At 52.0% G+C, this 27,499-nt stretch overlaps 2 protein-coding genes across 11 annotated transcripts in view; one reads left to right on the top strand and one right to left on the bottom strand.

The window, feature by feature from the left end:
* Positions 1-7,696, top strand: part of Mprip (myosin phosphatase Rho interacting protein) — a 133,544-nt gene extending 125,848 nt beyond the window's left edge. For 5 of the 10 annotated variants that reach the window (XM_078043045.1, XM_078043046.1, XM_078043041.1 and 2 more), the window contains 4 exons: positions 411-497; positions 1,179-1,341; positions 2,877-2,962; positions 6,934-7,696. In XM_078043045.1, the coding sequence (XP_077899171.1) occupies positions 411-497; positions 1,179-1,341; positions 2,877-2,962; positions 6,934-7,005 (408 nt within the window). In that variant the 3' untranslated portion in view covers positions 7,006-7,696. Of the gene's footprint in view, positions 1-410; positions 498-1,178; positions 1,342-2,876; positions 2,963-3,475; positions 3,542-6,933 lie in introns of those variants that run through there. The other 5 variants (XM_078043042.1, XM_078043048.1, XM_078043050.1 and 2 more) reach the window with 3 other exon arrangements.
* An 8,597-nt stretch (positions 7,697-16,293) lies between these two features.
* Pld6 (phospholipase D family member 6) lies at positions 16,294-22,605 on the bottom strand. Its single transcript, XM_005339444.4, has 3 exons — positions 21,894-22,605; positions 20,879-21,725; positions 16,294-17,921 (listed from the first exon to the last, which is right to left on the bottom strand). Exons 2-3 carry the CDS (start codon positions 21,525-21,527, stop codon positions 17,674-17,676), a joined length of 897 nt encoding a protein of 298 aa, XP_005339501.2. The 5' UTR covers positions 21,528-21,725; positions 21,894-22,605; the 3' UTR covers positions 16,294-17,673.
* Positions 22,606-27,499: the final 4,894 nt, after the last annotated feature.

Genomic DNA, 27,499 nt, shown 5'->3' with positions numbered 1-27,499 from the left:
TGTCCTCTTAGGAAGATATATAGGTTTTTCTCTGTTAGATGATAATTGTATCTTAAAAATGCTTCCCATAATGAGCACGGAATGAGTCTGGTAGAAATTTCTACAGAATAGCATTTCCCAAGCCTGAGTGCTGGTCTCAGGAGATGAGTGAGTTGGCAGCAATAGTTCCTGGCCTTCCCAGGCTGAGCTGAGGTTCTTGGGACGTGGAAGGGAATGCAGTGGTTTTTTTCCCTCTTCTGTTTCTTCATGTCATGTGGAAGTTTTGAGTAATATGGAATTCTCTGAGGTGGGCATGGTTGTCCTGCTCCCTGGTGTGGGGAGGGCTATCTTCTCACCTCTCAGTTTGTGCGTGCGACACTCTGGAGGTTCCCTGGCTCCTGAATGCCAGTCCCTGATTTCTCTCATTGTAGGTCTTATTGCGGGTAAAGGAATCAGAAATACAGTACCTGAAACAGGAGATCAGCTCTCTCAAGGACGAGCTCCAGACAGCACTGCGGGTAAGAGGCACGCTGGCGCTGGTGGGACTGGCCAGGCTGCATCCCTGTGGCTCAGCACCAGCCACTCTAGGCTAGATTTCGCTTTTGTGAGGTCACAGTTTCTCAGTCAAGTTCTTTTAAAACATCAGCCTGCAAACAGGTGCTGGGGAAGTCAGCGGCCAGCCTGGCCAGGCCCTGGAGCTATGGTCGCTTGTGTTTCCTCGTGGTTCATCAGAACGGTGACACCTAGGGGAATGATCTTGGGATGAGGCAAGGCCCCACCTGCCATTCATAGCTGGATCAGGCCCACCCCCCCTCTACTCCTGAGATAGAATCCTTGGTGGCAGTTCCAGTCACTTAGAAAGTCCAAGACGGGGGCTTTCCTGACTTAAGCCCCTGAGGTAAGGTGCTGGGCAGTCAAGGCCACACTCTGCACTCACGGGACCTGGTGATTCTCATTCATGTGCAGGTGCAGAGTGCCAGACCTGGGTTCACAGGCCCTGTTTCTTTCCTTTTGTGTTCGGTTCCTGCCTCTGGCAGACAGATCCACATGTTCTGTCTTATGGAGGTGCAAGGACCAGGCCTCAGGCCCACAGCCCGCTCTCCCACAGTGTTTCAGCCCTGATGGGGACAGACCAGGGTTCCACGGGAGCCTCCTCCCCTGGTCGTAACTACCATTAGCTCCGTCTGCTCTCTCCTTAGGACAAGAAGTATGCCAGTGACAAATACAAAGATATCTACACAGAGCTCAGCATCGCAAAGGCCAAGGCAGACTGCGACATCAGCAAGTTGAAAGAGCAGCTGAAAGCAGCTACCGAAGCCCTGGGAGAAAAGTCCCCCGAGAGCCCTGCTGTGGCAGGATACGGTGAGTCCTGTGGGATGTTCATGGGGCTCTCCTGGGCTGGGTGTAGACCTGCGTCTCCTTGAGACCGCAGCACAGGCACAGGAGCTGCATGTCCGCCCTCCTGCCCTGGCAGTGACAACTCCACAGTAGTGAGAGTCTGGTTTCTCCGTTTCCTGCAGAACTCGGCAGCTGGCTAGAAGCTCTTGCCAGATGCTTGGACTGAGGGTTATATCATAAAGTCTGTAATGGCCCCAGGTGGGGCAGGAGAGGAAACCCCTTTTTGCTTCTTAGGTGAACAGCAGGACTGGCTCCTTTCATTGTTGACTGAAGACATGCTGGTGGCTCTGTGAGGCAGATTACAGAGAGGCTGAAGAACTACATCTTGTCGAGCAAGATCAAATAATCCATGACTTCATTTGACCTTCATGTTGACCTTTTAAAAACCTACCAAAAAACTAATAATAATTTCTTCTATCAGCCAGCCACAGAATGCTACAATGGCAATATTGACATATACTTGGAAGAAATGACATGTGCGTTGCCAGTGAGGGGACAAATGGCCATTCTTTTTAGAAGGTCATCATGCAGTATATGGCAAAATCTAAAATCAAACCATAGACCAATTCTGAAGGGTAATGAAATGATAACAATGATTGCTTCTGAGGAGGCAGCTAAGGTGTCCAGGGCACAGGGAGAGGGGAAGTCCTAGAATTAGGTGAATGCAGGCATACCTTTTACCTATCAAGATAACTTTGAAAAAACAAGCAGGTTACTGGGCTGAAAATAGCAGTTGCCATAAGGCACAGATGGAGGGCTGTTCATGCTAGACACAGCCACTTTGCAGGACTGGATTGAACCCAGTAGTTCAGAGCTGTTCTGCCTCTGAACTACATCCTCCAGGAGTTGATTTTGAGACAGTGTCTTGCTAAGTTGCTGGGGCTGGCCTGGAGCCTACCTCAGCCTCTCAAATAGCAGAGACTACAGGGATTACCACCACAACTGGCTAGACCTGCAGATCTTAAAAGAGGTCAGGTAGATACTTTTGTTATGACATTGAAAGAGTTATGACATAAATGTATTTAGTAAAAATTAAAGACCTCCATGTGCAGAAGGTGCGTAGGTATATGACCAGCGTGTCCATTTTGCATGTATAGGAGTAGACTTTGTCTCAGTGGGGACAGGTCATGAGAAAAACCTTGTTTTGTGATGGTCCTGTGTCATCAGGAGGAGGCTGGGAATGAACAAATCTTGGGACCAGCTGATCTGCCAGGAGCGGAAGACCCAGTCTCCTGCTGAGAGTACACAGCCCTCAGCTCTTGCACAGCTAAAGCCCTTGCAGGAACCAGCTTACTCTTCCCATGTTCTCGTGCCTTATGGTATTCAAAAAAAGCCTACTGTGTGTTATGGTTGTGGACTTTATGTTCTTGCGGAGAGCTGTTCAAGGAAGTGTCAAGGTGTTCTCTGCGAGAGTGAACTTGGAAGCTTTTAAACATTCGGTCTGGTTCCAGAAGGTTCAGAAAACAAAAGGTAATGAATGGGTCTCTTTGTTTCTTCAGACATAATGAAATCTAAAAGCAATCCTGACTTCCTGAAGAAAGACAGATCCTGTGTCACCCGGCAGCTCAGAAGCATCAGGTCGAAGGTGAGTTGTGTGGGACCCAGCCCTCGTTGGGTGGGACTGAAGGGTGCTGGGGAGAGAAGCAAGGACCAAGGCCAAGCCTACCATGGTGCCAGCACAGAATCCCTAGGTCCTGCAGCCAGCCCACCTACACAGCCACCTGCTGGGCTGGTTAAGCTTCATGTCTCTTTCATGAACTACCATCAGGCAGCAACGCCAAGAGGCCAGGGCTGCAAGAAGCAGAGGGTAGAGTGTTTTAGTGTCTTAGCTCGAGGCTGGGCTTCACCCCAGCACATCTTTGTGTCAGTGCTGTCTGTGTTATTCCTTATATGTCCCCGTTGTAATACTGATGCCACCTGCCTTTGAGAGACAAAGCCACCCACCCTGCTTCAGCACAGCAGCCAGCCTTCAGTGTGCTCCCCAGAGTCTGGTGTTCGTCTGTCTCTGGGGAAAGGTGGGTGGAAGGGGTCTGGCCAGCGTATTGCATTTAGGATTTATTGTGTGTGTGTGTCTCATTTTTGCTTTTTCCCCTGACAGTCCGTAATTGAGCAGGTCTCATGGGATAACTGACTCGCGCCCGCTTCCAGGTCCCCTGTCGTGTAGGTAAACCACCTCTCACCACTGCCCACCTGCCCATGCAGGGGTGGCTCTCTGCATGCACTGCTCACACCTCCATAGCACACGCCTGTGTCGTTGTTCCTTAATTTTAATTCATCCTGCTCCAGCAAGCACACACAAAATCCACAGGAGGTTTCTACACCCTGTTTGGGGGCGCTGACTCGCACTCTAACCCCTTCAGAGCTGACCCTGCCCGACGTGCCCCCGAGCCTGGCAGGCAGGTGTCAATGCATGCTGGACGGTTCATGCACGGTGCTGAGCTCACACACCCCCACCCCACCCCAAACAAACCCTTCCTGCCCCCTGTCAAGAGAGAGAGCTGACAGATGCCCACTGCCCCTGGCAAGCAGTATCTGCCCTCGCTGGAGACCTCACCTTCCTACTGAGAGCATGGCCCAACTCCCTGTCATCCAGTGCCCCCTGCTGCCCCGTTCTCACAGCCCTTCTCAGCCTCCCTGTCCTTTAGGGCTGTGGCAGCACCTGGGGAAGTGGTTCACAGGAACCTCACAGCTGCACGCAAGATTCATGACTACTGCCAGCACTTTAAACCAAAACCCCTCCCCGGCACCACACAGGGAGGTGCTGTCCCCACAGGAGGGGGCGGGGTGGCCCTGACAAGAAGTGCTGCCTGTTAGCATGAGCAGGGGACACAGTGGAGCGTGTGTGGTCACCAGCTCCTGCTGCGTACGAGCCCCCCAACCTTCTGGAGCATTCTGGTGGCCAAAGGACATCAGCCTTGAAGCTTGAGTGAATTGTGTCTGCCTTAAGAAGAGTATTAAGAGACTCAAGGGTTTTTTCCTAGTTGGACTGATCATGTTTTTCTACCCAAATATGGTTTAGGCTTGATTGAAAATTTGGGGCTTTTCTCCTTAAACATGAAGTTTAGTTTAGTAAAAAGGAAGCTTATTATTTTTTGGCTCATGATGTTTGTGTTCCTCTCTGAGGCTGGACTCAAGCTGCCACTTGTCAGCTTTTCCTGAGTGAGCTTGGAGCTCCCTGATGGAGTTGGGCCTAGAAATGACATTTGGGGACATTTAGGGGCAGGGGAGTACAAGGAAACTGTGCTACAGGGTGTCCCTGCACATGCATGACTCCCTGCAGTGACATTAAGACAGACAGGGCTATACAGAGTGGGTCTTTATATGCTGTGTGCTCGGTCAGGCCCAGCATTGGGAAGACACTAAAGCAAAGGTGGAACATGAAGACCTTTATGGAAACCCCCGGAAGACTATCCGGGCCGCCAGGGCCAGCTCAGACTCTGAGAGGGACTAGGAAAGGGTAGAGTAGACACAGAGTAAGTCTTACCAAGTGTTTTTTCAGTTCCTGTGTGGCATGGCCAGGTTCCAATGTAAGAGGCCCGTGGTGCACAGGGCAGTCCCATGGGCCCCAGCAGAAAATCGGAGATTTGTAGACATCCTTTGGGACACTGGGTATTGCAGTAGGGCTGGCCTCTGAGGCACTTGGACCTGGCTTTCCTTGAGTGCATGTGGAGACTCCCTCCAACCCCCCAAGAAAACAGGAGTGACGGGGGCCAGAGACAGGGCCTTGGTACCCTCTGGTGCAGTCTTGGCACCTTCCATGCATGTTGTCTTTACTTCCTACTTCACTCAGAAAGAGAGCGAGTCTCATGCCTGTGAATTACAGCACCAACTCAACAGCGGCACCATTCTTTCTCAGGTCAAGGGCAGAGAGAATTCTGCCCATGGTGTTCTCCCCGGGGCCCACGTCTGTGGTAACCTCAGAGTGGACTGAAGAGACTAATCAGGAAGGGGGATGAGCCCAAAAGAGAGCTGGTGATCCCCTGAGACCTGGCAGGCACTAGTTCACTTAGGGCCCTGTCTTCAGGCTGAGCAGCACCTAGGAGAAGAATCCAGAAGCCTTGGAGGGAAGGCCATCTCCAGGGTGAGGGGCAGTCCAGGACTTTGTAGTGATCACAGACTTCTCTGACCCCAGACTGCCCTGCCCCAAGGTGTACAAGGGGAAACCTTGGGTACTGTGTAGAGCCTGCTACAGCCAGCTGTGTCCCTTGAGAGCGTCCACCATGCACACAGGAGCAGTTCCAGAAGCCAAACACTCCTGTTCTTGTGAATCTCGGACTCGCAAGTTCATTTAAATCCTAAAGAAAGTTCTCAGCCAGAAAGGAGCAGGCCTGGCAATGCCACACAGCCCTCGCATCCTGCAGAGGTCTGCCTCAGGGGCGTTCACGCCAGGCCACCTGCCTGGATCGTGGCCACACCTCTGCCCAGCGTCTCTAGGAGCCTGACTGCTACACACTCAAATGCCTAGAGTGCCTGGGGCTACTCTTGGGCTCAGAAGTGGCATGTGTGGGTGTTTATTCACTTATTTCATATACACAAGTCCCGAGTGTAGAACAGACGCTCAGAGCTGTTCTGAGTGAAGCTGGGCTCCAGACATCAGGAAATGTCAGGCTGTCCAATGAGCCTCCCTATTGCTGGAGCTGCCAGGGGCTAGGGTCCCGGAAGGCAGTGTCACACCACCCAGCATTTGGACTAAAACTGGTATAATCATGTGGATGTGAGTCGAGGCCAAGCTCTTGGTTTCCTATTCCTGGTGGGACAGCCTTGCCCTCCAGCTCTGAGCCCTGCAGAATCAGGCAGCGCTGAGCCTGCCCCCGACACCAGGGGGGAGATGTAAAGGGGAGATGTGGCAAGTGCGGAGCCAAGGGCCAGCCATCCAACAGGACATCTTTGAGAAAAGTCTGAAGTGGGAAACAGCCTGTCCCCCAATTAGCCAAATATCCATACTCCGGACGCACCAAGAACCCACGTGAACAGAGTATAGCTTCTGCATTCTCGAAACTCCCGGTGGTTATGTTGGCATGTTCTTAAACCCCACAACATCTGGTGATCCCCTCGGGCTTCTGCCTGGGGAATGCCCAAGGTGCATCTGCAGCAGCAGATAGATGCCCCAGGAGAGCAGGGCACATGTCCCAAGATTACCTGGCTCATATGCATAGAGGAACCAACGTGCACAGGTGCACATGCAGGAAGGGCCACGGCTGGGCAGTCACCTGGCTCACAGCGCATTTCCCCCTGGTGGGTCGGACTGGTTGCTCTTGTCTAAAGAGCCCTAAGCCCAGAATTAAACTACCGAAACACGTGGCCTTGTTTCTTTTGTTTTGTTTTGTTGTGCTCCCCCTTTTCCAGTCGTGTAAATTCCTGCAGGGGAAAGCATACCCCACCAGTAACACCCTCCCCAGGGGCCGTTTCTTGTCCTGGCATGCCCACTAATCTCAGGAGCCACCCCTCACCCTCTGCCTCCGCACCTGCACCCTCTGACCAAAGCCCATGCCTCAGTGTCCACCTGGTGCCCGCCACCCTCTAACACAGTGTCTCCCCCTCTCGCACCCCACCCAGAGTCTGAAGGAAGGCCTGACTGTGCAGGAGCGGCTGAAGCTCTTTGAATCCAGGGACTTGAAGAAAGACTAGCTGCGTCCCACGCAACTTGACACACCCTTCCCAGCTGGCGGCGGCACGACCCAAGCAGCTTCTTGTCCGTACTTTTGTTTGTGTCATTGTCATCATTAACTGTGGGTATGGATGTGTGAGAGACTGGTGTCTGGGTTGTCCGCACACTCCCTGCCGTGCTGACTCTGGCTTCTTGTCCCCGTCACAGCTTTTTTCCATGGTATCTGAAATTAGTGAAGCTCCAGCAGTGGGGCGGGGAGGGCCGTCCCACGGCGTCGGAGCAGAACGCCCTCCACGGCCCCACCGCACTCACTGTCAGTATTAAGGCTCAGCGGCCTGTTGATAAGCTAGCCCTGTCTCAGAGTGCAGGATGGGGACCTGGCTGCTGTCCCAGCTCTGCTGCCCACTGGCCGGGCACCACCAGGCGGGCAGGTCCTGTTGGGCAGAGAGGAGCCACCTAGATGATCGGGTTTGGCCTGGACCGCAGCAGAGGTGCCTCCCCTGCCTGGTTGCTGGAGGAAGAGGCCCCGCGGGCTGTGCAGCCTGCATGCGCTGCCTTTTGGCCTGGGAGGAGGACAGCATTTGGTATTTGTTCCACTAATGCAGCTTAGAACCACGCCCCAGATGACCCTGGCAAACCTTTCACAACCTGGAAAATGTTGGAAGCAACCATTCCTATTTTTGTTTGTTTTTTATTAAATCTTGCACAAAATCCCCGGCCCCTCTCATTCCTTCCTCCACCTGGTCCTTCCTTGCTCTGAGTCACCCTGATCTTTTCCTAACTGCTGGGATTGGTGGCCTCTTCCTGGGGCTTCAGACCAAAGTGATGGATTCCCTCAGGGAGTCATCCAAAGGGGAGAAAGTGGCTCACTTTTCAGTTTCCCGTAGCTTTTGCAGAGGCTGAGGAAGAGCCCCGCGTTAGTCAAGCAGGGGGGTGTGGAGGATGTCAGGATGCGGAGGATGTCGGGGTGATGAGAACAGCCAGCGGGGTGTCTCGGGACTGTAATGAACCTGAGCTCTGGGGGTCCCCTCGCCACGCCGGCCTCTCAGAGCGTGCTTGCAGTGAAGCTGGGGTAACAAGTCTGCTTTTCTGAGTCTGGCAGGACCTTTTTAACTGTCCAAAACATTCTGCAGCACCTCGTGAAAGTCTCTTACATTGGGGTTTCCATTCTGTTCCTGTGACGACCATTAATTCCATTAAGTCATAGCAGATCAGGAGCCCCCAGCATACGGGAGTGATGCAGGAGAATCGAGAGGTCTTGTATCTGCAAGACCCCCACCATCTACTCCCCTGCCATGCCCCTGTCCACTGGCCCCATTGCCGGAGCTTTTCGTTCATGCCAGAACTTGAGGTGGATGGATGGTGCTAGGTAGATGGAGGCTTTGGGAGTGAAGTGCAGACATCCCCTTGCTCAGTTAATGGACAAGCTCCCCCAGGCCTTCTGGCCCACCCTGGTGGGTGGCAACAGGACGGAGGCCCAGGGTGAGGTGGTTTGCAACACACTTAGCTTGCACAGGCCCGAGCCTCCCCTTCCACAGCCTTAGTGAGTCCTCAGCCACACCTGTAACTCCTTTGCTCCTGGTCCATGTTTTCAACAGCAAAAGCACATTCAAACTGTTTAAAATCAACTTGTCAGAAATCCCCAGATTGGCAGCACTTGAGAAATGGCCATGACCTGTCTGCATCCTGCTCAGACTGGGAATGTGCAGAAGGAGCTCTACAGTGTCCAGTGGACCCTGAGGGGACATGCTGTGCCTGATCTCGGGGCGCCATGATATCACATCATTCTCTAAGGGCTGCTGCCCTTCTTCTGCTCCACTGTGGTTCCTTTATGACCATCCCTGCAGCCCCTGGGTACCCGCTGACCCTGCCTGCAGGCAGTCTCCCCCATCCCCCGCGGTGCTGCCTAGAAATAGGCTCTGCCTGCCTCAGACACACAGGGCTTTGTATAAGAGCAGGTTGGCCATGTTTTTAGAATTATTTATATCCCTTGAGGCTGGACCTCAGGACATGACCTTGAGTGTACACTGGGGGTCAGAGGTGAAGCAGGAAGAGGCAGCTGACACCTGGACTCCTGTCCCTGTGACCCCATGGCAAAGACCCACACTCACCCCAAAACAGCACTCCCCACCCCGGGTCTGGTTTGGTACTTGGGTATCACCAAGAAACTGGGCCAGCAGAGAAGGGGGACACTGGCTCCTGTCTAACACCCCTGACGGTGGCCCTGCACTGACTGCTGCCCGGGTTGGTGAAGTCTTGAGTGTCAGGAGTGGGCTGTCCTCCAGCTGGAGTGAACTGGACAAGGAGGAGAATGGAGACTTCTTCCTGTGCCTCCCGTGTTTCCAGGCTCAGATGCCCCTGTGTCTGCCCTGGGAGCCCCCCTGCTGCTCTTTGCCTGTGGCGTTGCATTCTGCAGGAGGGGCAGGGTGTGGAGATGGAGTGGGTGTGGGCAGTTTCTCAGGGCTGCTGCAGGTGGCGGGGGCTGTGTTGTGACGGGGGTCTCAGTCCCCTCCCAGCACCAGCCAGCAACAGTAAGCTCTGCCCACCTCACTGTGAGGATTATTCTCCTATAAATAGTCACTGGGGACCTGCTCACACCTGCGAGCAAGCCACGTCATGTTCAGCAGGGAGTCCTCTGGCTCCTGGACGACTTTCACCAACATCTGTGCTCACCCACATAGGAGAGTCGTTTCCTGCTGGTCAGGTTGTCCACTGTGGTGCCCGGCACCTGAGCAAGGGGACAGTGGTGCTGTAGCCTCCCTGGGGCAGGGATCCCTGCCAGTGAGGCCACAGCTCAAGGCTCGGCTGCAGAGACTCTAGAGGGAGCCCGGGGTTGGGTGGAATGGGAACATCCTGGGATGTGGGGAGGATGTTGGAACTGTGGGTTTCTTCAGCCAGAGCCGACATCAGAGTGGATCCTCCCAAGAGGCAGCGAGAAAAAGGCAGAAGAGCTCAGAGCACAGGCCACACACCAGGCAGAGAGCCACAGGTGTGGCCAAAGTCTGCTCCCACGCTGGCCTCAGATCCAGCTGCGTGCTGACAGACGGCTCCTGTGGGCTAAACTCAGGAGAGGTGGTCTCAGTTTGTAAAAGAATAAAATTGAGCCTGAGAACATGCCTGGAAGGAATCCTGAGAGATTGGCCAAGAAGCAAAATCGATGGCTTAAAAGACATTTAGGTGGAAACGTGAGTAGGACCTGCTTCCCTACAGAGGCAGGCAGGGCACCGACTTGCCCACCTGGCAGGTGCCTAGAATGAGCACAGCCCCGTTCATCCCAAATGCCTGGGCACACACAGCTGGTACTAAGTAGCTCCTGACCTGCTGTGGCTGCAGGGTCCTGGGCCAGGGCCACCCAGCAGGTTAAGTGGGGTCCACGCAGGGGGCACACCCCCTACCAACAGTCGGTGTCCTCTGCTCCCACTGCCCCTCCTGGTTCCCAAAGACCAGGGAGCAGCCCTGGGCCCCGTGCAGCCCAAGGTCTGGGACGGCCCAGAGAACACTCTGGGGTCCCTGTTGCTGTGTCTCTGCATGAGTATCCAGCAAGGGCCACATGCAGAAGGGGCAACTCACAGCAAGTTTAACTTTCCACGCACACAGTTCAGCTGGCGGGGCCAGGCCCGGCAGGAAGAGGACATAAGCCAGCGTGGGGAGTGCGGCCCTGCACCCTTAGCTCCTGTGAGACAGAGCGTGATGGGGAGTGGAGCTAGTGGGCTGCCCAGAGATGGGACGAGCCCCCTGAGCACATGGAGGGCGAAGGCCTTAGGCACTGGAGGGGAGCAACGCACTGCTGTCTGGAGCTGCCCTCCGCCCAGGGTGGTCTGCTGGCCGCCTTTATTTTTTTCAGAATTTCCTATATATTGTCCAGAGTAAGCAGTGTGAATATCACTGAGAAGTGACTGAGGGACTTGTGTGACAAAGTTCGAATGGCGTTTTAAAAACCTGATGTAGATATCCCTTTTCAAGACGGGGAGGAGGACAGCTTGGCACAGCAATGAGCCTGTCCAGCCTCCTGAGAACGACATTTAGTGGTCACTGCATCTTGTTAAAAGCCCAGTCATTTAATAGACGGTCTTAGAGGACATGGACAGCATCTGAAAGATAAGCCACACCTTACCTGTTGCTGAAAGCATTCTGGACACCTGTTCTTGGCAGAACCAGTCAGAGTCCTGAAGGACAAAGGAAAATGGTGGCCGTCTTGACCCGTCTGTTTAGTAATCCCAGACCTGTCCCTGGAGGGAGGTGAGGCTGAGGGCTTGGGGGCTGTCAGGTCTCCATGCCTGGTTCTGACAGTGTCCAGGGCTGTGCACAGAGCAGCTGAGCCATCTGGATCCCCAGCCACCTGGTTATTGAACTCTGGAGGTCATGAACCTTGGAATGCATCGCATCTTACAATACGTATTTCTGTGAAGTTGGTAAGAAAACCATCACAGGAGGGCTGAGATTGGACGGTTGGGAACCCGAGGCTGCTGCGGTGTCGTGATTCACAGCGGTGAGCACAGGTGTGAGAGGGTGGGGCCTTCCCCAGTTCCAACTCACCACAAGGAGATGAAGTTACAGCTGTCATAGGACACATGCAGCCCCCTGCAGCTTGCTATGGTCAGCATGCTCTTGGCACTTCTCCTCCTTAGAAGTTAGTTACATCACTTGTAGTTTTATTTCAGCTAGGACTAGAGTGTAAAGATCATGAAGTCCACTCTTGTGTTATGTTTCTATCACAGAATTTCAATTAAAATGGATTTTAAAGGGTTTAGTTGCCTTTACTATTAATGATTTATCTACTGATAATGTTAGGATTCGGAATCATTAATTCAGTATGATCATTAATTCGTGTGGTTTTCCTAAGGTGACTCTGAAACCCTGTAACATGTCCAGGTGGCTCCTCAGCAGCTAAGAGAGTTGATCAGCCATCTCACAAACGTCCCTTCTACCAGGGTGCCCTGCCCAACTGCTGAGGAGCTGGGACACCAAACACGGGCAATTTCTGTCTGTGGGACAAGTCTGGAAAGAAGCCACCAAGCCACTTCTGCCACAGTTCATCACTGCAGCAATCACATGAGGGACGTTCACAGAACAGCCCTTTTACCTGCTATTCAACTTCTCACGATCCTGCTCACCAGACTACAGATATGTGCAGAAGAAAACCCAGGGCCTATGAGCCAGGTCCATCAGGGCCAGCTTGGCCTCCCGGGGCCGGGCACCCAGGTGGCTGCTCCCCACCAGAGCCGGTGCTGCCCGGAGCTGAGTCTGCCTCTCTTCCCCACACGATTCAAGACCTGGTGGTTAGCATCAGACTTACTTTTCTTAACAAAGTTTGTGATCGAATGTTTAATTAATTGGTAGTGTTATTTTGTCAAAATATTTATTCCCTTATGTGACTAATGCTAGATTCCCACGGATGTAGCTGAGCATTTTTATTTTGTAAATTCTACCTAACTTTACATAAACTATATCATAATAAACTATTTTTGCACCACCCTTTGCATGCTGTGTGATGCGGTGTTGATTCAGACAAAGGCAAATGCAAACCGTGTGTGTAGGTCTTGAGCCAAAACTCCCTCATCAGCTTCCTGACCTCCTAAAGAGGGCTGGGGTTTTTGTTTGTTTTTGTTGTTGTTGTTTAATAAATACCGGCTTTTTAACATTTATTTTTTATGAGGTGCTAAGGATCGAACCCAGTGCCTCACATGTGGTAGGCAAGCTCTCTACCACTGAGTCACTACCCCAGCCCCAGTTTGAAGTTTTATAACCTGCTTTTTTAAAATACTTTTTTTCAGAAGTTTTAGACTAGTTTTCAGCATTTCAAAATTAGGAGATTTCACATAAAAATCCATTTGACAAGTTCACACACAAGTCATAAGAAAAAATATTTGACATCTATAATCTAATTAAGGTACATTGCTTTGCAGAAGCCTTCAGGGTGTAAAAAAATAAGAAATATTCATTATGACGCCTTTAGTAATCAAGGTCCCGTGATTCCCCATGCTGTACCATTTTTAACTTTTTATTTACCTACTTATTTGGTCCTGGGGATTGAACTCAGGACATCTTACCACCAAGCTAAGCCCCCGCTTCTCCTCACTCTTCCAGGGGACAGTCTTGCTAAGTTGCTGAGGCGGGTCTGGAACTTGCGCCTCCGGAGTCACTGGGATCACCAGTGGGGGACCCAGCGTGGGACCCTGCATCCTGCCCACACTGTTTCATCATTTCCAGTGTAAACATACCTTTGGTTTTGCATTCTACATTATGATCCAAAACACACAGACACAAAATTTAACAAAACAATTCTCCCTTACTGTAATATACTCTGATTTTTCTCTTCTATTTCATGTTTTTAAAGTTCTGGTTGAATGGCAAATTTAAAATAAACCAATTTTTTTTTTGGAATCTTATTTCAGGCTTTAGAATAAAAGGTATGTAAGTGACTGTATGGGAATCCAAATTTTTGTTCAGAATATTATAGGAAAAAAATCAAAGACTATCAATTAGAAATCAATTTAAGGAATGTATAAAACTTAGCAAAAGGAAAGTTAAATACATAAACCGTTATTTCTAGAGTGTTATCCCAGTAGTTTAGGACTTTTTGATAACTTTTTGCCTATTTAAAAAAAATTTACATTCAAATATACACAACAAAGTGTGGACACTGGCCTGACATAGTGCTCTGTATTTTTAACACATTTTGCAGGGGATGGTCACTGAGGATTGCACTGGGGCACTCTACCACTGAGCCACATCCCCAGCCCTTTTTTATTTTGAGACAGGGTCTCACTAAGTTGCTGAGCTCAGCCTTGTTCCATCTTCCCGCCTCAGCCTCCTCACTGGGATTCTGGGAATAGGCCACTAGGCCCAGCATCACAGGCTTTTTTTTTTTTTTTAACTATATAAGTACGATTTAAAATCCATTTATGTCTGCAAATCCATCACCCTCTTGTGATTTGGGTGGGTGTGGGAGGGGGATCTGTCAACAGAGAATAGACGAGAACTTCCTTAATATGATAAAGTCCTTGTGTGAAGCTATCCCCGAAGATGACGATCAAGACAAGGATATTTATTCTCAAAACCTCTCTATTCAACACTGTCCAGAGGATCCCACAAAACTGTCCCTGCTGCAGACTATGATGCACACTTCTGCCCACAGGACGGCTCATCTGGGGATTCCCATGAACAACTGGGAGGGGAAAGAAAGGCGTCCGACTTGGAAGAAGAAAAATTATTTCTCTGCAAATAGGATGATCTTGTATGTGGGAAATCCTAAAGAATCCATTAAAAATTGTTCAAATTAATAAGTTCACTAAGCTTGTAGGATATAAGATTGTATATTGTATTTCTACACACTAGTTATGAACAATCTAAACCTGAAATTAAGCAATTCTGTTTACAATAACATCAAAAACTAAACTTTAGAAGTGTAAGGACTTGCACACTGCAAACCACAAGTATCAAAGGAAATTTTAAGAGATTTAAATGGGAAAACAGGGCTGGGGTTGTGACTCAGTGGTAGAGCACTCACTTAGCATCTGCAAGGCCCTGGGTTCAATCCTCAGCACCACATGAAAAGAAATAAGTAAAATAAAGATATTTTAAAAATAAATAAATAAATGGGAAAACATCCCATGTTCATAGATTGGAAGACAAGATAGCAACATTTCCCAACCTGATCTACAGATTCAATGCAATTACTACCAAAATCCTAACTTATGGGGCTAGCATTGTGGCTCAGCAGTACAGTGCTCGCCTAGTACGTGTGAGGCACTGGGTTCTATCCTCAGTACTGCATAAATAAAAATAAAGGTATCATGTCGATCTACAACTAAAAAAATTTTTTTAAATCCTGACTTATTTTTGCAGCAGTTTATCAGTTGATCTTAAAATTCATATGGAAATTAAAGGAACCCAGAATATCCAATGCTGAGAAAGAGCAAAGTTAAAGGGCTTGTACTAGCAGGTTGCAAAACTTCAATAATCAAGACAAGTGAGGAACTGGCATTAGAATAATCACACATCAATGGAATGGAATTGAGAGTTCTCAAATAGGCCCTTACACTTACGGCCAATTAACTTCCAACTAGGGGGTCAACACCATCATTTCAAGAATTGCTTCCAGGAGGAGTAGATATCCCTAGCAGAGACAGAAGCCGGACCAGCTGCAGGTGTCCCCTCAGCCCGGCTGCCTGTTCCTGGACTGGCCCTTTGACAACTGCTGCTGCCTGAAGGACCTCAGTCAGCTGAGAGTGCTGTCCTAGGTGGCCTTCATGGCCCTGAGGGTCTCAGGGATGGACTCCCACCTGCTGGCCTGGCCAGCCTGTCATGGTCATCCCGGGGATCTGGGCCTGCTCCGGTGGCCTTCATGCTCCTAGGGCTTGTGGGCATCTGCACCAAAGCTGAGGAAATACCCCTTGGTAAAGGAAACAGCCCCCCAACATTTTTTCAGGGTGTGGACCTGGGGATTGAACTCAGGGTCCTCAACCCCTGAGCCCCATCCCCAGCCCTATTTTGTACTTTATTTAAAGACAGGGTCTCACTGAGTTGCTAAGCACCTCGCAGTTGCTGGCTCTGAACTTGTGATCCTCCTGCCTCAGCTTCCCGAGCCGCTGGGATTACAGGCGTGTGCCACCGCGCCCGGCCAGCCTCCACTTTTGAGGGAAAATTTAGTGTCATATTTCTTCAGTGGATATGTAACTTTACAAAAGCTTTTTTCAGAGAATTTAGCTAGTTAGGGGCTGGGGATATAGCTCAGGTGGTAGAGTACTTGCCTCATATAAACAAAGCCCTGGGTTCAATTAAAAAAAAAAAAGAAAGGAAATTTAAATAGTATCTGAATATTCTGTGAGGTTCCTTTTGCTTAGATTACAAAAAAAGTATAATTACTGCATTAAGTAAAAATGAATATGTGAAAAAAAATCATTTTGCAAATCTTCAGACACTCCTGCAGATATCTCAGCTGGTCCTTTTGTGCATCCAGTTCCTGACAGCCACATGCAGCCATCTGAACAGCAGTCTACCCTCTGAAGAAAAGGTGCAGTCTGGTGGAGCCCAGGGCTCCCTGAAGGCCCCCGCCGTCACAGACCAGGCTGGCGGGAAAGCCTACGTGGCTGAGAACCCCAGGCCTTGTAGGTGAAACAGAATCTAGAGAAGCTGGGACGTTAGAAAACACTCGTCTCCAGGACGGATCTCAGTCTCACTGCAGTCTTGGAGGGGCTCCTGTCTTGACCACTGGTGTCTAAAGAGCTGTCTATTCCCTGCAAGAAAAGTCCTGGTGAAGAACAGCTGCTGTTGAACACAACAGAATAAGGCCAGGCCACACAGCATTCTCGTTCCAGAATCAGCAATATTTACTCAAAAGTGCCAGAAGCCCGGCATCCCACAGCAGTGTCACTCAGAAGGCTCTGTGTGACAAGTGTTCTCCTCCCAGGACACACCATGGGCATTAACAAACTTGGGAAGAACACACTTAACGTAACCACTTTGGGGTATATTACATTTTACAGCTTCTATTACATTTTTTAGAAATAAACTTTGCCTTGACTTGCCTAGCACAAAATCAAGGGTAACTTTAGGAGGGGAGAAACACACAGCGCTGAGTGGTCTCCAGGGGTTGACGGAAGCATGAGCTACTACAGATGGGAGACCCCACCCGCTCCCTCCTGGTGACAGTCACCCAGCTCATCTTACAAAAACACCAACAGCAGCAAAATCATAGCTTCAGATGTTATTCAATCTACAATGTAAGATACACATTGCCAAAATAAGTGGTGACAGTCGGAAACAGTTCACAATGCAGAGAGGTCTGTCTCCTGGCTGCCTGTCATCCAAGCCTCCACTCAACACAGCAGGTAGAGGCCCCGCGGTGGGGGCTGGCTCCCGGCCTGGAGTTCCCCAGGCCAGTCCCCACAGTGCATCACACTGAGCTGGAATGAACTCGTGGGCCCACGGGTTACAGGTGCGACTGCTCCTGACCACACAAGGCCACCTCGGACACGAGGATGTTAAAAGTGGGAGCACCATGTACAAACAGACGTGGCTTCTGGCCACCGCAGCCCACATCAGCAGAGCACGGCGCTGCCACAGGAAGACGACGGTAGCCGTGGAGGGCTGACTCTGCCAGGAAGGGGCCCAGGAGGATGGCCTGCCTTTTCTGGCAGCTCCTGCTCTGAGGTGGCCCTGGACAGTGGCCCCCGCGACAGCGCCTGCCATGCTGCTCCCCTCTCGAACTCTCTAACCAGAGCTGGCACAGGTGCCAAGAGCCAGCTGCACTGTGGAGCGAGGAGAGGCCCGGATGGGGAAAGAAGGTCCCCAGGGACAGGCCCCGAGGCTGAGCTGGACCAAGCCCGCCAGAGACCTTTCTGGAATCGGAAGGTGGGTGGGATGCTCACCCCGACTGTGCAGCCCAAGGAGCTGGGTTCTCAAGCAGGACGAGGCAAAGGTCCCAAACCAGGCGCAGGGAGCCAGGGCTGAGCGACTGTGGAAGGCAAAGGGTGAAGCCCCAGCCCCTGACCTGGCACCACGGGGACCTCCCCTCTCAGCCCACCTTCCCTGACACAGGGCAGTCAGTCGGCAGGGGTCACTGGGGGCTTTCTGGGTGGAGGTCTCAGCACGGCCTCTGCCCAGGCAGCACACTCTGCCCCCTGCAGGCTGGTGGGCTTCCAGGGCAGGACGAGCCCCGCATCTTTGGAGGGGAGGGCCCAGCTTCAGCGACTGCGCTTCTTTTGTGGGAAAAAGCTGTACTTGGTGGGGTTGAACTCTTCCCAGATGCGCTCGAACTCCTCCAGGAACAACTTCACGTACGTGGCGTCCTCCATGATCAGGACGTTCTCCCTGTTGTTCTGGATGGCCTGCGTGGTCCAGTTGAGGGAGCCAGTGATGAGCACCTTCTTGTCCACGATGGCAAACTTGTGGTGCATGTAGCCCAGGTCCTGGTCGTGCCGCACCTGGATTCCTGGGCAGGAAAGGCGTCTTACTCCCCTCCCTGCACGGACTCCCAGGTACCTTCCCAAGGTCGCCATCTGCTGCCCAGGGCAGTGTGGAGACCCCAGGGGGAGGGCCAGCCTGTCACCCAGAGGGCACGAAGCAGGGCAGGGCCAGCCTCCAAGGAGCAGTGGAGGGAGGTGGGACAGCACTGTGACTGGACCCCACCCACGCGCACAGCCCTTTGCCAGGTCTGGGGTCTAAACCAACTGCCCGCCATGTTCCTTCGTGGTCCAGCTCTGGGTAAGGGTACAGAGCAGGGCACCCGAGGCTGTCCTCACCTCTCCTTTCCACTCCCACTTTCCCCGGCCAGGCCCACTGGACAGAGGAAGAGGCAGGAGGGAGGCCCCGCCCACCTGGCCAAGGTCACACCAGGGACAGGAGGGAAGACCCCTGGGCCTGGTCCGCCCTGAGACACGGCCCTCCCCCACCCTCGTGGTCCCAGTTGTCCCACTCCCCACAGTGAGGGGCCACCTCTGTCTGACTCCTCAGGGCACCAGCCCCCAGGAGGCCACCTGCCACTGCCATCTGCTCTCAGAGTGGGACTGCTGGCAACATGCCAACAGGGGGCTGTGCACAGCGCGGCCACATTTACCAAACAGAGACACCTGGGGTCCAGATTGGGTGTCTGAGGTGAACAGTGAGTTCTGGAAGTCCTATGTCCCCTGCAGCACAGGTTTCTCCTTCTGTACGTGGAAGTCAAACTCAGCTGTGCACCCTGCCCTCCCTCCTCAGGAGGACCCTACCTGATGCTGGCACCCAGGACCAACCCAGCAGACCCCTCCCTCCACCCTCAGAACAGATCTGAACCCCACCCTCTGGACACCCACCTTACCACGCCCACCCTAGCCACCCGCCACCCTCCTCACCGGCTCCTCAGGTGTCTGCACAACCTGAGCCACACATGCCGTTTCCCGCCACACAACAGTGTCCTACAACACCAGCCCCCTGGCATTTGTCACCCCTTCTCCACTTCAGCCACAGGGACCCACCCTTCCTCAGCAGCTCAGGACTGAACGTCTGAACAGCGCATTTGCTGTCCGTCAGAGCACTCAGGTCTGGCAGCTGTCCTACCGTCCCTCTTCCTCCCACACTGAAGTCTTCCAGACCCTTTTTAAGTTCCTCAAGTCAGCTGAGTGGAGTGGCACACACCTGTAATCCCAGCGGCTTGGGAGGCTGAGGCAGGAGGATCACAAGTTCAAAGCCAGCCTCAGCAATGGCAAGGCACTAAGCAACTGAGTGAGACCCTGTCTCTAAATAAAATAAAAAATAGGACTGGGGGTGGGGCTCAGTGGTCGAGTGCCCCCGAGTTCAATCCCTGGTACCAAAAAAAAAAAAAATAGTTCCTCAAATCAAATATCCATGCTTTAGGTCCCAGCACCTGGACCCAACCTGTAGACACTGACCACACTTCGTCTGCTGAGTGAACGCCAGCTGATGGACAACCGAGAGCCAGATCAGCCCAGATGTGGCTGGGGAGCCATCAGCAGAGGCCCAGTCTTTCAAGGAGAATCTGGTTCTTTCCAAACCTGTCTAAAAGCCAGCTAATTTAAGTTCTGCCTGAAGGAATCCACGCTTCCCACACTGAAATGACCCACAGACGGAGGCCAACTCTGGTGACTGCCAGTTAAGGGGGATGGGAAGGTCCTCAACATTTAGCTCACCCTCCACTCTGGTCCCGGGGGATGGGCTGTGCTGGGTGGAGGGTCTGACACCCTCCCACCCAGGGCAAAGGAACCCAGACGGACACCAGGAAGGAGTCCTCTGATCCCCAGGTCAGCAGGCGGCCCGCGGCTGGGCAGAAAGAACTGGGCAATGAGACCACGGCAAGCCTGACATGTCCCACGTCAGTCACAGTGGCCACGAGATGACCGAGATGGACGCGCACACAGACATGGCTCTCCAGGTGCCTGGGGATCCAGAGACACCCGAGGCTCACCCTGGGCACTGGCACAGGAAGCAGGAGCACCCGACCGCCACACTGAGTAGGCAAAGAACAGACTCCTCATCCCCAGGCAGACGGGGGTCTGGATCTTTCCTTTCATCCCCATGTTGGGTAAAGAAGCAGGCCAGAGAGCCACAGCTGTCTTCTCCTCTTTTGCAGCTGAGAAACAACGGCTCATCAACATTTTTGGCTCCATTTTCAGTAGATAAGTTTTATACACTTCTGGAGCCCAGCGTGGGATTCCTTAGTGCCACAGGCAGGTGCCTGCTCCCCTGGGAGCAGAAGCCAAACCCTGACGTCACACACAGACTGGCTCAGGGTCTCTGCAGGCTGCCAGTGGTTAAGCACAGAAAGTTGGGCTTTGTTGGGTTTTGCCATGCTGGGGATGAAACTCAGAAGCCTCTACACTAATTTACACCTCAACCCTTTTTAGTTTTTACTTTGGGACAAAGGTATAAGTGGCTGAGACTGGCCTTGAACTTGAACTCCTCCTGCCTCAGCCTCCCCAGGCACTGGGATTACTGGTGTGGCCAGAGCTTTACTCTTCATTCTGAGTCCTGCCAACCTCTTGTAGGACGGCAACAGTCCCCAAGACTGCTGGTCAGGGCAACCCTTCCCACCTGTGCCCAGGCACCTCCCATCCCCAGCATACCCCAGGGCCTGGGAATAAGCGGGATCCTGGAGGCTCCACGTTTTACGTGGTGTCCTGGGACAAGACATCTCCTCTAGGAAGTCCCACCGTCCTTCCTCCCCTCCTCTCTGGGAACACACTCAGACACGGGACATCAGACTGCTCTGCAAAGAATCCTGGCGTGGCTCACGTGCCAGGTGGCCTGACTTTGGTCGCGGCAGGTGCAAAACCACCCAGTCCTTACTGGGGGACTCAGTGAGGTCTCTGCCTACCCTCAGGTCCCTCCCACCAAGTGCCGCCTTCCAGGGCCTTCCCTGCTCTGCGCGCCCACCCGGGGCCCGGTCCAGCTCACCTGCCTTGCGCAGCAGGCCGATCTGCGAGCCGTTGAGCGCCATGTAGTCGCAGTCGGTGATGACTCGCACTCGCACCCCGCGCTGGTGCAGCAGCTGGACGGCGCGCCCCAGCTGCGGGCTGGAGAAGGCGAAGAGGCAGAGCTCGAGGCTGGCACGGGCGGCCAGCAGCGCGCGCAGCAGGCGGCTCAGCGAGCTCTCGCAGTGGGGCAGGCTGCACGGGCAGCCCGAGGGCGGCCGGGCGGGCGCGGCGCCCGGGGCCTGCAGCAGGGCCTCCGTGCAGGTCACCTGGGACGGGAAGAAGAGGACTTCGCGCCGTGGCCGCCCAGCCCGTAGCCTGCGCAGCAGCCAGGGCAGCGCCTCCAGGGCCAGCGCGAAGCCTGCGGCCGCCACAGCCACCATCTGCCAGCGCAACCGCTCCATGACGCCCGCCGCTGAGGCCCCAGGCTGGAGGGCACCGCGCCTGCGCACCAGACACGCACCAGACACGTGCCTGATCACGCCTCGCCACGTGCTGGCCACGCGCTGGCCACGCCCTCGCCACGCCCTCAACGGCTGAGCGCATCCTGGCTGGAATGTGGGGCCCGCCGACCCTGGGCTGGGCTCCACCCGCGCTGAGCCAGCCCCAGACAGCTCTTTCCTGTCCCCCATAGCTCCTCTCCATGCCTAGGGGACCCCCGACCTCCCCCAACGAGGGTCTGGCTGCACCTGTGCACCCGGCCACTCGGTGCTCTGCACACCCTCCTCCTGCCCGAAGCCTGCTGCACCTGGCTCCCCTGGCTCTGGGTCTCTCGGGTCACACCTTCACTGTGGTCGTTGGGGAGCAGCTGGGTAGGGCTGGAGAAGGATCTGAAAACACATAAAATGTCCGGGAATTGATGCTCAGTGGGAGCATTGGAACCCCGTGTTCTTCCCACGCCCACAGGTTCTGCTCTATCTAAAGGCGCAGGTTCCACTTTAAGAGCAGGAAGGAGATGCCACCCTGGTGGCCCACCGGGCAGGCGCGGGCCTGCTTACCAGAGAGAGGGAAAGGCAAGAGGGGGCGAGGGTCTCCGCTGTCTTTGTTGCTGAATCCTGGTCAGGAATTAGCCTGGCTGAATAGAACTCTTTGTCTTGAAGTGGAAACTCCTTCTTGGGACCAACTAAGGGTCACCATGATGTCTTCTGTGAAAAATAGATCCTGGAGGTGGGAAGGAAAGCGGCAACATAGGAAACTGGGAGGCTCATGACCACAGGAAATGCAGGGACACGGGCCCTTCTGAGGCTGCAGAGTGTGCCCGGGTGCACGGGTAAGGAAAGGCCTTCAGTTGGCCGCGGCCAGGCGCCAACATAGGGAAGCTGCGGGTGCAAGGGATCCCTGTGGAACTGGAGGAAGCGGGGAGACTGGGGAGGACTGTGTTCAGTCTCATATAGGTAGACATTCACACAAATAGTCTTAAGGTCTACCTCTGTCCCTTTCCAGAAACAAATGTCACATCACTAGCAGCGAGAACACCTGTGACCACAATCCTGGTTTCTAAACACCAGGCTCTAAGAGAGGAACCAGTGCTCCTGAAGGTTGACCGGCTGGGCCAGGAACAGGAGCAGTGCCCCTGAGCATGAAGCAGTGTCCCGAAGGAAGTGCTCAAACCCAAGGAGGGCAGCACATCCCGGGACCCAGCAGCCCAAGGAAAAGAACCCAGAGGCAGTGTGAGGAGCAAAATCAGGTCGTGCTGGCCGCAAACCCCAGCTGATGTGAAGGTGTGTGTCTGCTACACAAGTGATCGACAGTAAAGAATGAGAGGGAGACGGTGCGTCTTCACTGCAGAAGGCTCGAATGGTACAGATCACCAGTCCCCAGGAGCTAGAGCCCACCCTCCCACCCACCTTAGGAGTGGGCTGAAGGCTGAGTGGAGCACAGCAAAGAGGCCCAGCAGACACGACTCCCACCAGGTGACGGTAAGGGAAGCCAGGGGAGCCGTGTAGAGAACTCTGCTCTATCTTGGAGGCTTTTCTGTGAACCCAAAACTATTCCAAATTAAGTATAATAAAATGCCAAACATACACCTTCCAAATAATCCTGCTATCCTTCCCTTCAAGGTGTGACCCCGGAGAGATGAAAGAATACGTCCACACAAACACGGACACAAAACTTCACAGCAGGTTTATCTGTAAAAACCCTGAACCTGGAAACAACCCGAATGTCCACCATCATAAGTGGACAGGTGCTGAGGCCCACACCTCGAGTCCCAGTGGCTCAGAAGGCTGAGGCAGGGGCCTGGGCTGTGGCTCCTCGGTAGAGCACCTGCCTAGTGCGTGTGAGCGCTGGGCTCCATCCTCAGCACCCCATAAAAGTAAATAAATAAAATAAAGGTCTTGCGTCCACCTACAACTAAAAAATGATAAAGAATAATAAAAAATAAAAGAAGGCTGAGGCAGAAGGATGGCAAGTTCAAGCCCAGCCTGGAAAATTTAGCAAGACCCTGTCTCAAAGTTAATAAAAAAATAAGCCTGGGTTAGAGTGCCCCAAGTTCAATCTTCTGTATTGAAAAAAAAAAAAAAAGGAAAAGGAAATAAACTTTGGTATATATGGTGTATTACTATTTATCAATAAAAAGGCATGAAGTACTGACAGGTGCTCAGCATGACATGTTTCCATTATGCTGAGTAGAAAAATCCATTTATATAAAAACCACAGTGACCTGAAGTCACCCAAGTTGGAGTGAGCAGCCGGCCACAAGTGCAGGGGGAGCCCCTGGGAATGAGGGAACTGGAGAGGATGGCTGGGCTTTGGTTTGGATATAGTCTGAGTGTGTCCCCCCAAATTCACAAGGCGACATTTCATCCCACTGGACAGTATTAAGAGGAAACTTAAATCCAACTTAATCCGTGTAGAGGTGGGGCCTTTGTTAAGCAATTAGGACTAGCTAAGGTCATTAGGGAGAAGCTTCTGTGGCTGAATCCTGGTGGCTTTATCAGAAGAGAGAACACAGAACACACGTGTACTCTCCCCGTTTCTTGATATGTGATGCCCTGAGCCACCTTGGGACTTTGCCAGCAACCAGGCCATCACCAAACATAGCCCCTCCATTGCACCTCCAAACCCATGAGCCAAAATAAATCTCTCTATAAAGTTACTCAGCTTTAGGTATTTACTTACAGTAATGAAAAAAGGCCCAAGATGGGCTGAGGCGCTCTGTACACTCCTAGCTAACGGGGATCTGTGCAGGTCGGGGGGAGCCCCAAGAGAGCCCAGGGAAAAGGAAAAGCCAAGGTGGTTTAAAAGGGTTCCCCAAACCACAAACAGGTGGAATAACACAGGCTGGGAGCACTTGAATACAAATGCTGTGAACCACTGGCTGATCAGTAATCAAGGGAGGAAGCCACAGGTGGATTCCCAGGGATGAGCATCGAAACAACTGAGAGACACACTGGGCCATACACGGTAGGAGGAGAAAGTCTGATGTTGAAATCCAGGTAAGCGGGCTGGGGATGTGGCTCAAGCGGTAGCGCGCTCACCTGGCATGCGTGGGGCCCGGCTTCGATCCTCAGCACCACATACCAACAAAGATGTTGTGTCCGCCGAGAACTAAAAAATATTAAAAATTCTCTTAAAAAAAAAATAAATCCAGGTAAGCTGTCAATCAACCTCCAAAAAATCACACAGAACTCAGGGTTGCTGCCACATATATAAAATTTCTAGTTTTCAACCAAGACTTACTGGACATGGAGAGAAACAGGAAAACGTGACCCATACACAGGAAAACAAGAGCAAAGGGACAGTGACTTTGGACCCACGTATTGGAGTTAACAAAGACTTCAAAGCAAGTTCAAGTTAAAGGAAAATAGAGTAACAATCAACAAATATAGAATCCCAATAGTGAAACAAAAAAATATATATTTTTTTGTTTTTCTGGTACTGGAAATTGAACTTAGAGGTGCTTTACCACTGAGCTACATCCCCAGGCCTTCTTATTTTTTATTTTGAGACAGGGTCTCACTAAGTGGCTGAGGCTGGCCTTGAACTTGAGATCCTTCTGCCTCAGTCTCCCAAGTCACGGGGATGACAATTTTTAAAGTCAACCCAGCAACCCCTCTTCAGGGTACACAAACACTCTTTGATTCATCGTGGGGTGACATCCTGATAAGATCATAATAAGTCGAAAATAGCCCAAGGTGAAATGTATTAACCTCACCTACCTTAAACACACCAAAACAGTTTCTTCAGCTGCACTTTGACAAGAGACTCCAACAGGCCTGCTTTGTCATGAAGCACTGAGTAGCTCAGGGAGTTACTGAATCCTCTACTGATGTGGAGAACGGAATGGAGGTACGAATAGCTCTCACAGCTTCAAAGAGTCAGGGACCATCTGTACCAAAAGGAAATGAAATCACCCCTCACGACCATCCCCTGCACCTCACATTTACCACAGCACTTTTACCATCACCAAAATACGAAGATAGTCTAGGCGCCACCAGTGGACATCAGCTAAGCACCGGCATCAAGCTTTGATCAATTCCTGTTGACTAACAATAGAAATCAACCAACCTGAAGAACAGAAAATGTCTGCAGAAAAGCAGATCAGGACCTGTAGGACCAGGGGTGTAAGGACCCATCATGCACGTAAGAGGTGTCACTGGAGAGGAAGGGCAGACCAAGTATTTGCAGAAATAATGGTTGAAAACTTCCCAATTTGAGAAAAAACATTAACCTATAAATTGAACCAAACTCCAAGTAGGATAAACACAACGGGAAGAACACCTAGATCCACCCGCTCAAATGCTGGTCCAGGGGCAGAAGGCCTTGAATGTGCGGGAGACAGCGGCTCATGCCCGAGGAGTCTGAGTGACAGCCACAGCGCACATTGACTAGTTACCAGAAACACAGAGGCCGGTGTCAGGGGAATGGCACTAAGTGCCGAAAGGAAAACGAGACCAACCAAGAATCCCAAATCCAGCAACTGGGCTTCAGAAATGAAGAGGAAATAAGATACTCCCAGATCAAAAAGGACTTGTTGGTGGCAGACAAGAAACACCAATCAAACTCCTTCTGCTGAGGACAGAGTTTGATCAGTGTTTATCAAGGAGGAAATGCGAGATTTTACAATGTGTGTGTGATTTTTCTTCTCTTCATTTCCTTAGAACATGTAACTGTCTTAACAATGCGACTATGTTGTTGGCCAACATAGGTAGACATGATATACACATGTATAAACACATTACACATGTCATGTATATATAAATCACAGAAAGCAGGGAAGAGGAACTGGGGACCTATTGAAGCAAAACTGCTGTATTTTCCAGAATTAAGTCAGTGTTCTAGTCTGTTCTCTGTGACTGTAATGATAGGTGAAAAGAAGTCTATTTAGCTCACGATTTGGGGGCCAATGGTATGGTGCTGGTGCTGGCTCTGGTAAGGCCCCCTGGCTGACAGTGAACAGCATCATGGTGGGAGCAGGTGCAGGAAGGAGAATCACAGGGAAAACCAGAGACAGAAAGGGCCAGTAGTGACCACTCACTAGGCCCCACCTCTTAAAGGGTCCATCACCTCCCGACCTGGCCACACTGAGGACCAAGCTCCGACCATCCCGCACTCCAACCGTCTGCGGACCACCGCAGTCAGCATCAGGCTGAACTTAGATGGTGGTAAACTGAAGACACAGGCTGTGACCTCCAGAGCAACCACTAAAAAATACTTTTTAAAAATGGCTTAAAATTCAGAAATTAAGGGGCTGGGATTGTGGCTCAGCAGGAGAGCGCTCCCCTAGAGCGGGTGGAACCCAGATTCAATCCTCAGCACCACATAAAAATGAGGGCACTGTGTTGTGTCCATCTACACCTAAAGAATAAATGTTTAAAAAAATCATACATTAAAACCACACACTTATAAAATATTTGCTCAACAAAGAGGTGGACAGAGAAAGGAACAGAAAGACATGAGACACGTTATCAATGTAATGCCACTAAATTTTTCATTAAAATGGTTAAGATATCAAATCTTATGTTTCCCCAATTAAAAAAAAACCCTTTTTTTAATTAAATGCAGACACACTGAGAGCTCTACATCAAAATAGAGATTGTCAGGATCTTTTATCCTGGCAGGGCCTGATCCACACGTGCTGTCCCCCTAGAGTCAAAGACACCAGTAGCAGGAGGGACAATGCCACGCCATGCAGACAGCAACCACGAGTGCCCAGCCAGCTGGGTGGCATCAGGTAGACAGACCAGGACCAGGAATGTCACCAGAGGCAAAAAGAGCAGCTCACAATGATGAAGGTGAAAGCTGATGTGCCAGGAGGACAAGGAGATGTGACAACTTGGTGTTCCCTCCCTGCGGTCCAGGGAACAGGAAAGGGACCCTGGAGGAGCCTGGGGACACAGAGCCGACTTCCTGGCTGATGACCGTGGTTCTGCACCGTGCTGACGTCAGGGGAGCCACCTGGAGAGCACCCAGCACTCTCTCCCAGTGTTCAAGTCTATGGTCCAAAGAAAGAGCCAGAGCTGGGCAGGGACAGGAGATGTGAAGCCAGATGCCGTGGCACCCGTCTGTGATCCCTGTGACTCAGGAGGAGGGGGCTCAAGGGTCCCAGCAACTTAGGGAGACCCTAAGCAACTGTCTCAAAATAACAAGGGCTGGGGGTACA

Source organism: Ictidomys tridecemlineatus, chromosome 3 (genome assembly GCF_052094955.1).
Source record: "Ictidomys tridecemlineatus isolate mIctTri1 chromosome 3, mIctTri1.hap1, whole genome shotgun sequence".
In the NCBI taxonomy this organism is placed as follows: Eukaryota; Metazoa; Chordata; class Mammalia; order Rodentia; family Sciuridae; genus Ictidomys; species Ictidomys tridecemlineatus.
The sequence above is the reverse complement of the archived record's forward strand: the minus strand, read 5'-3'. Positions and strand labels throughout refer to the sequence as shown.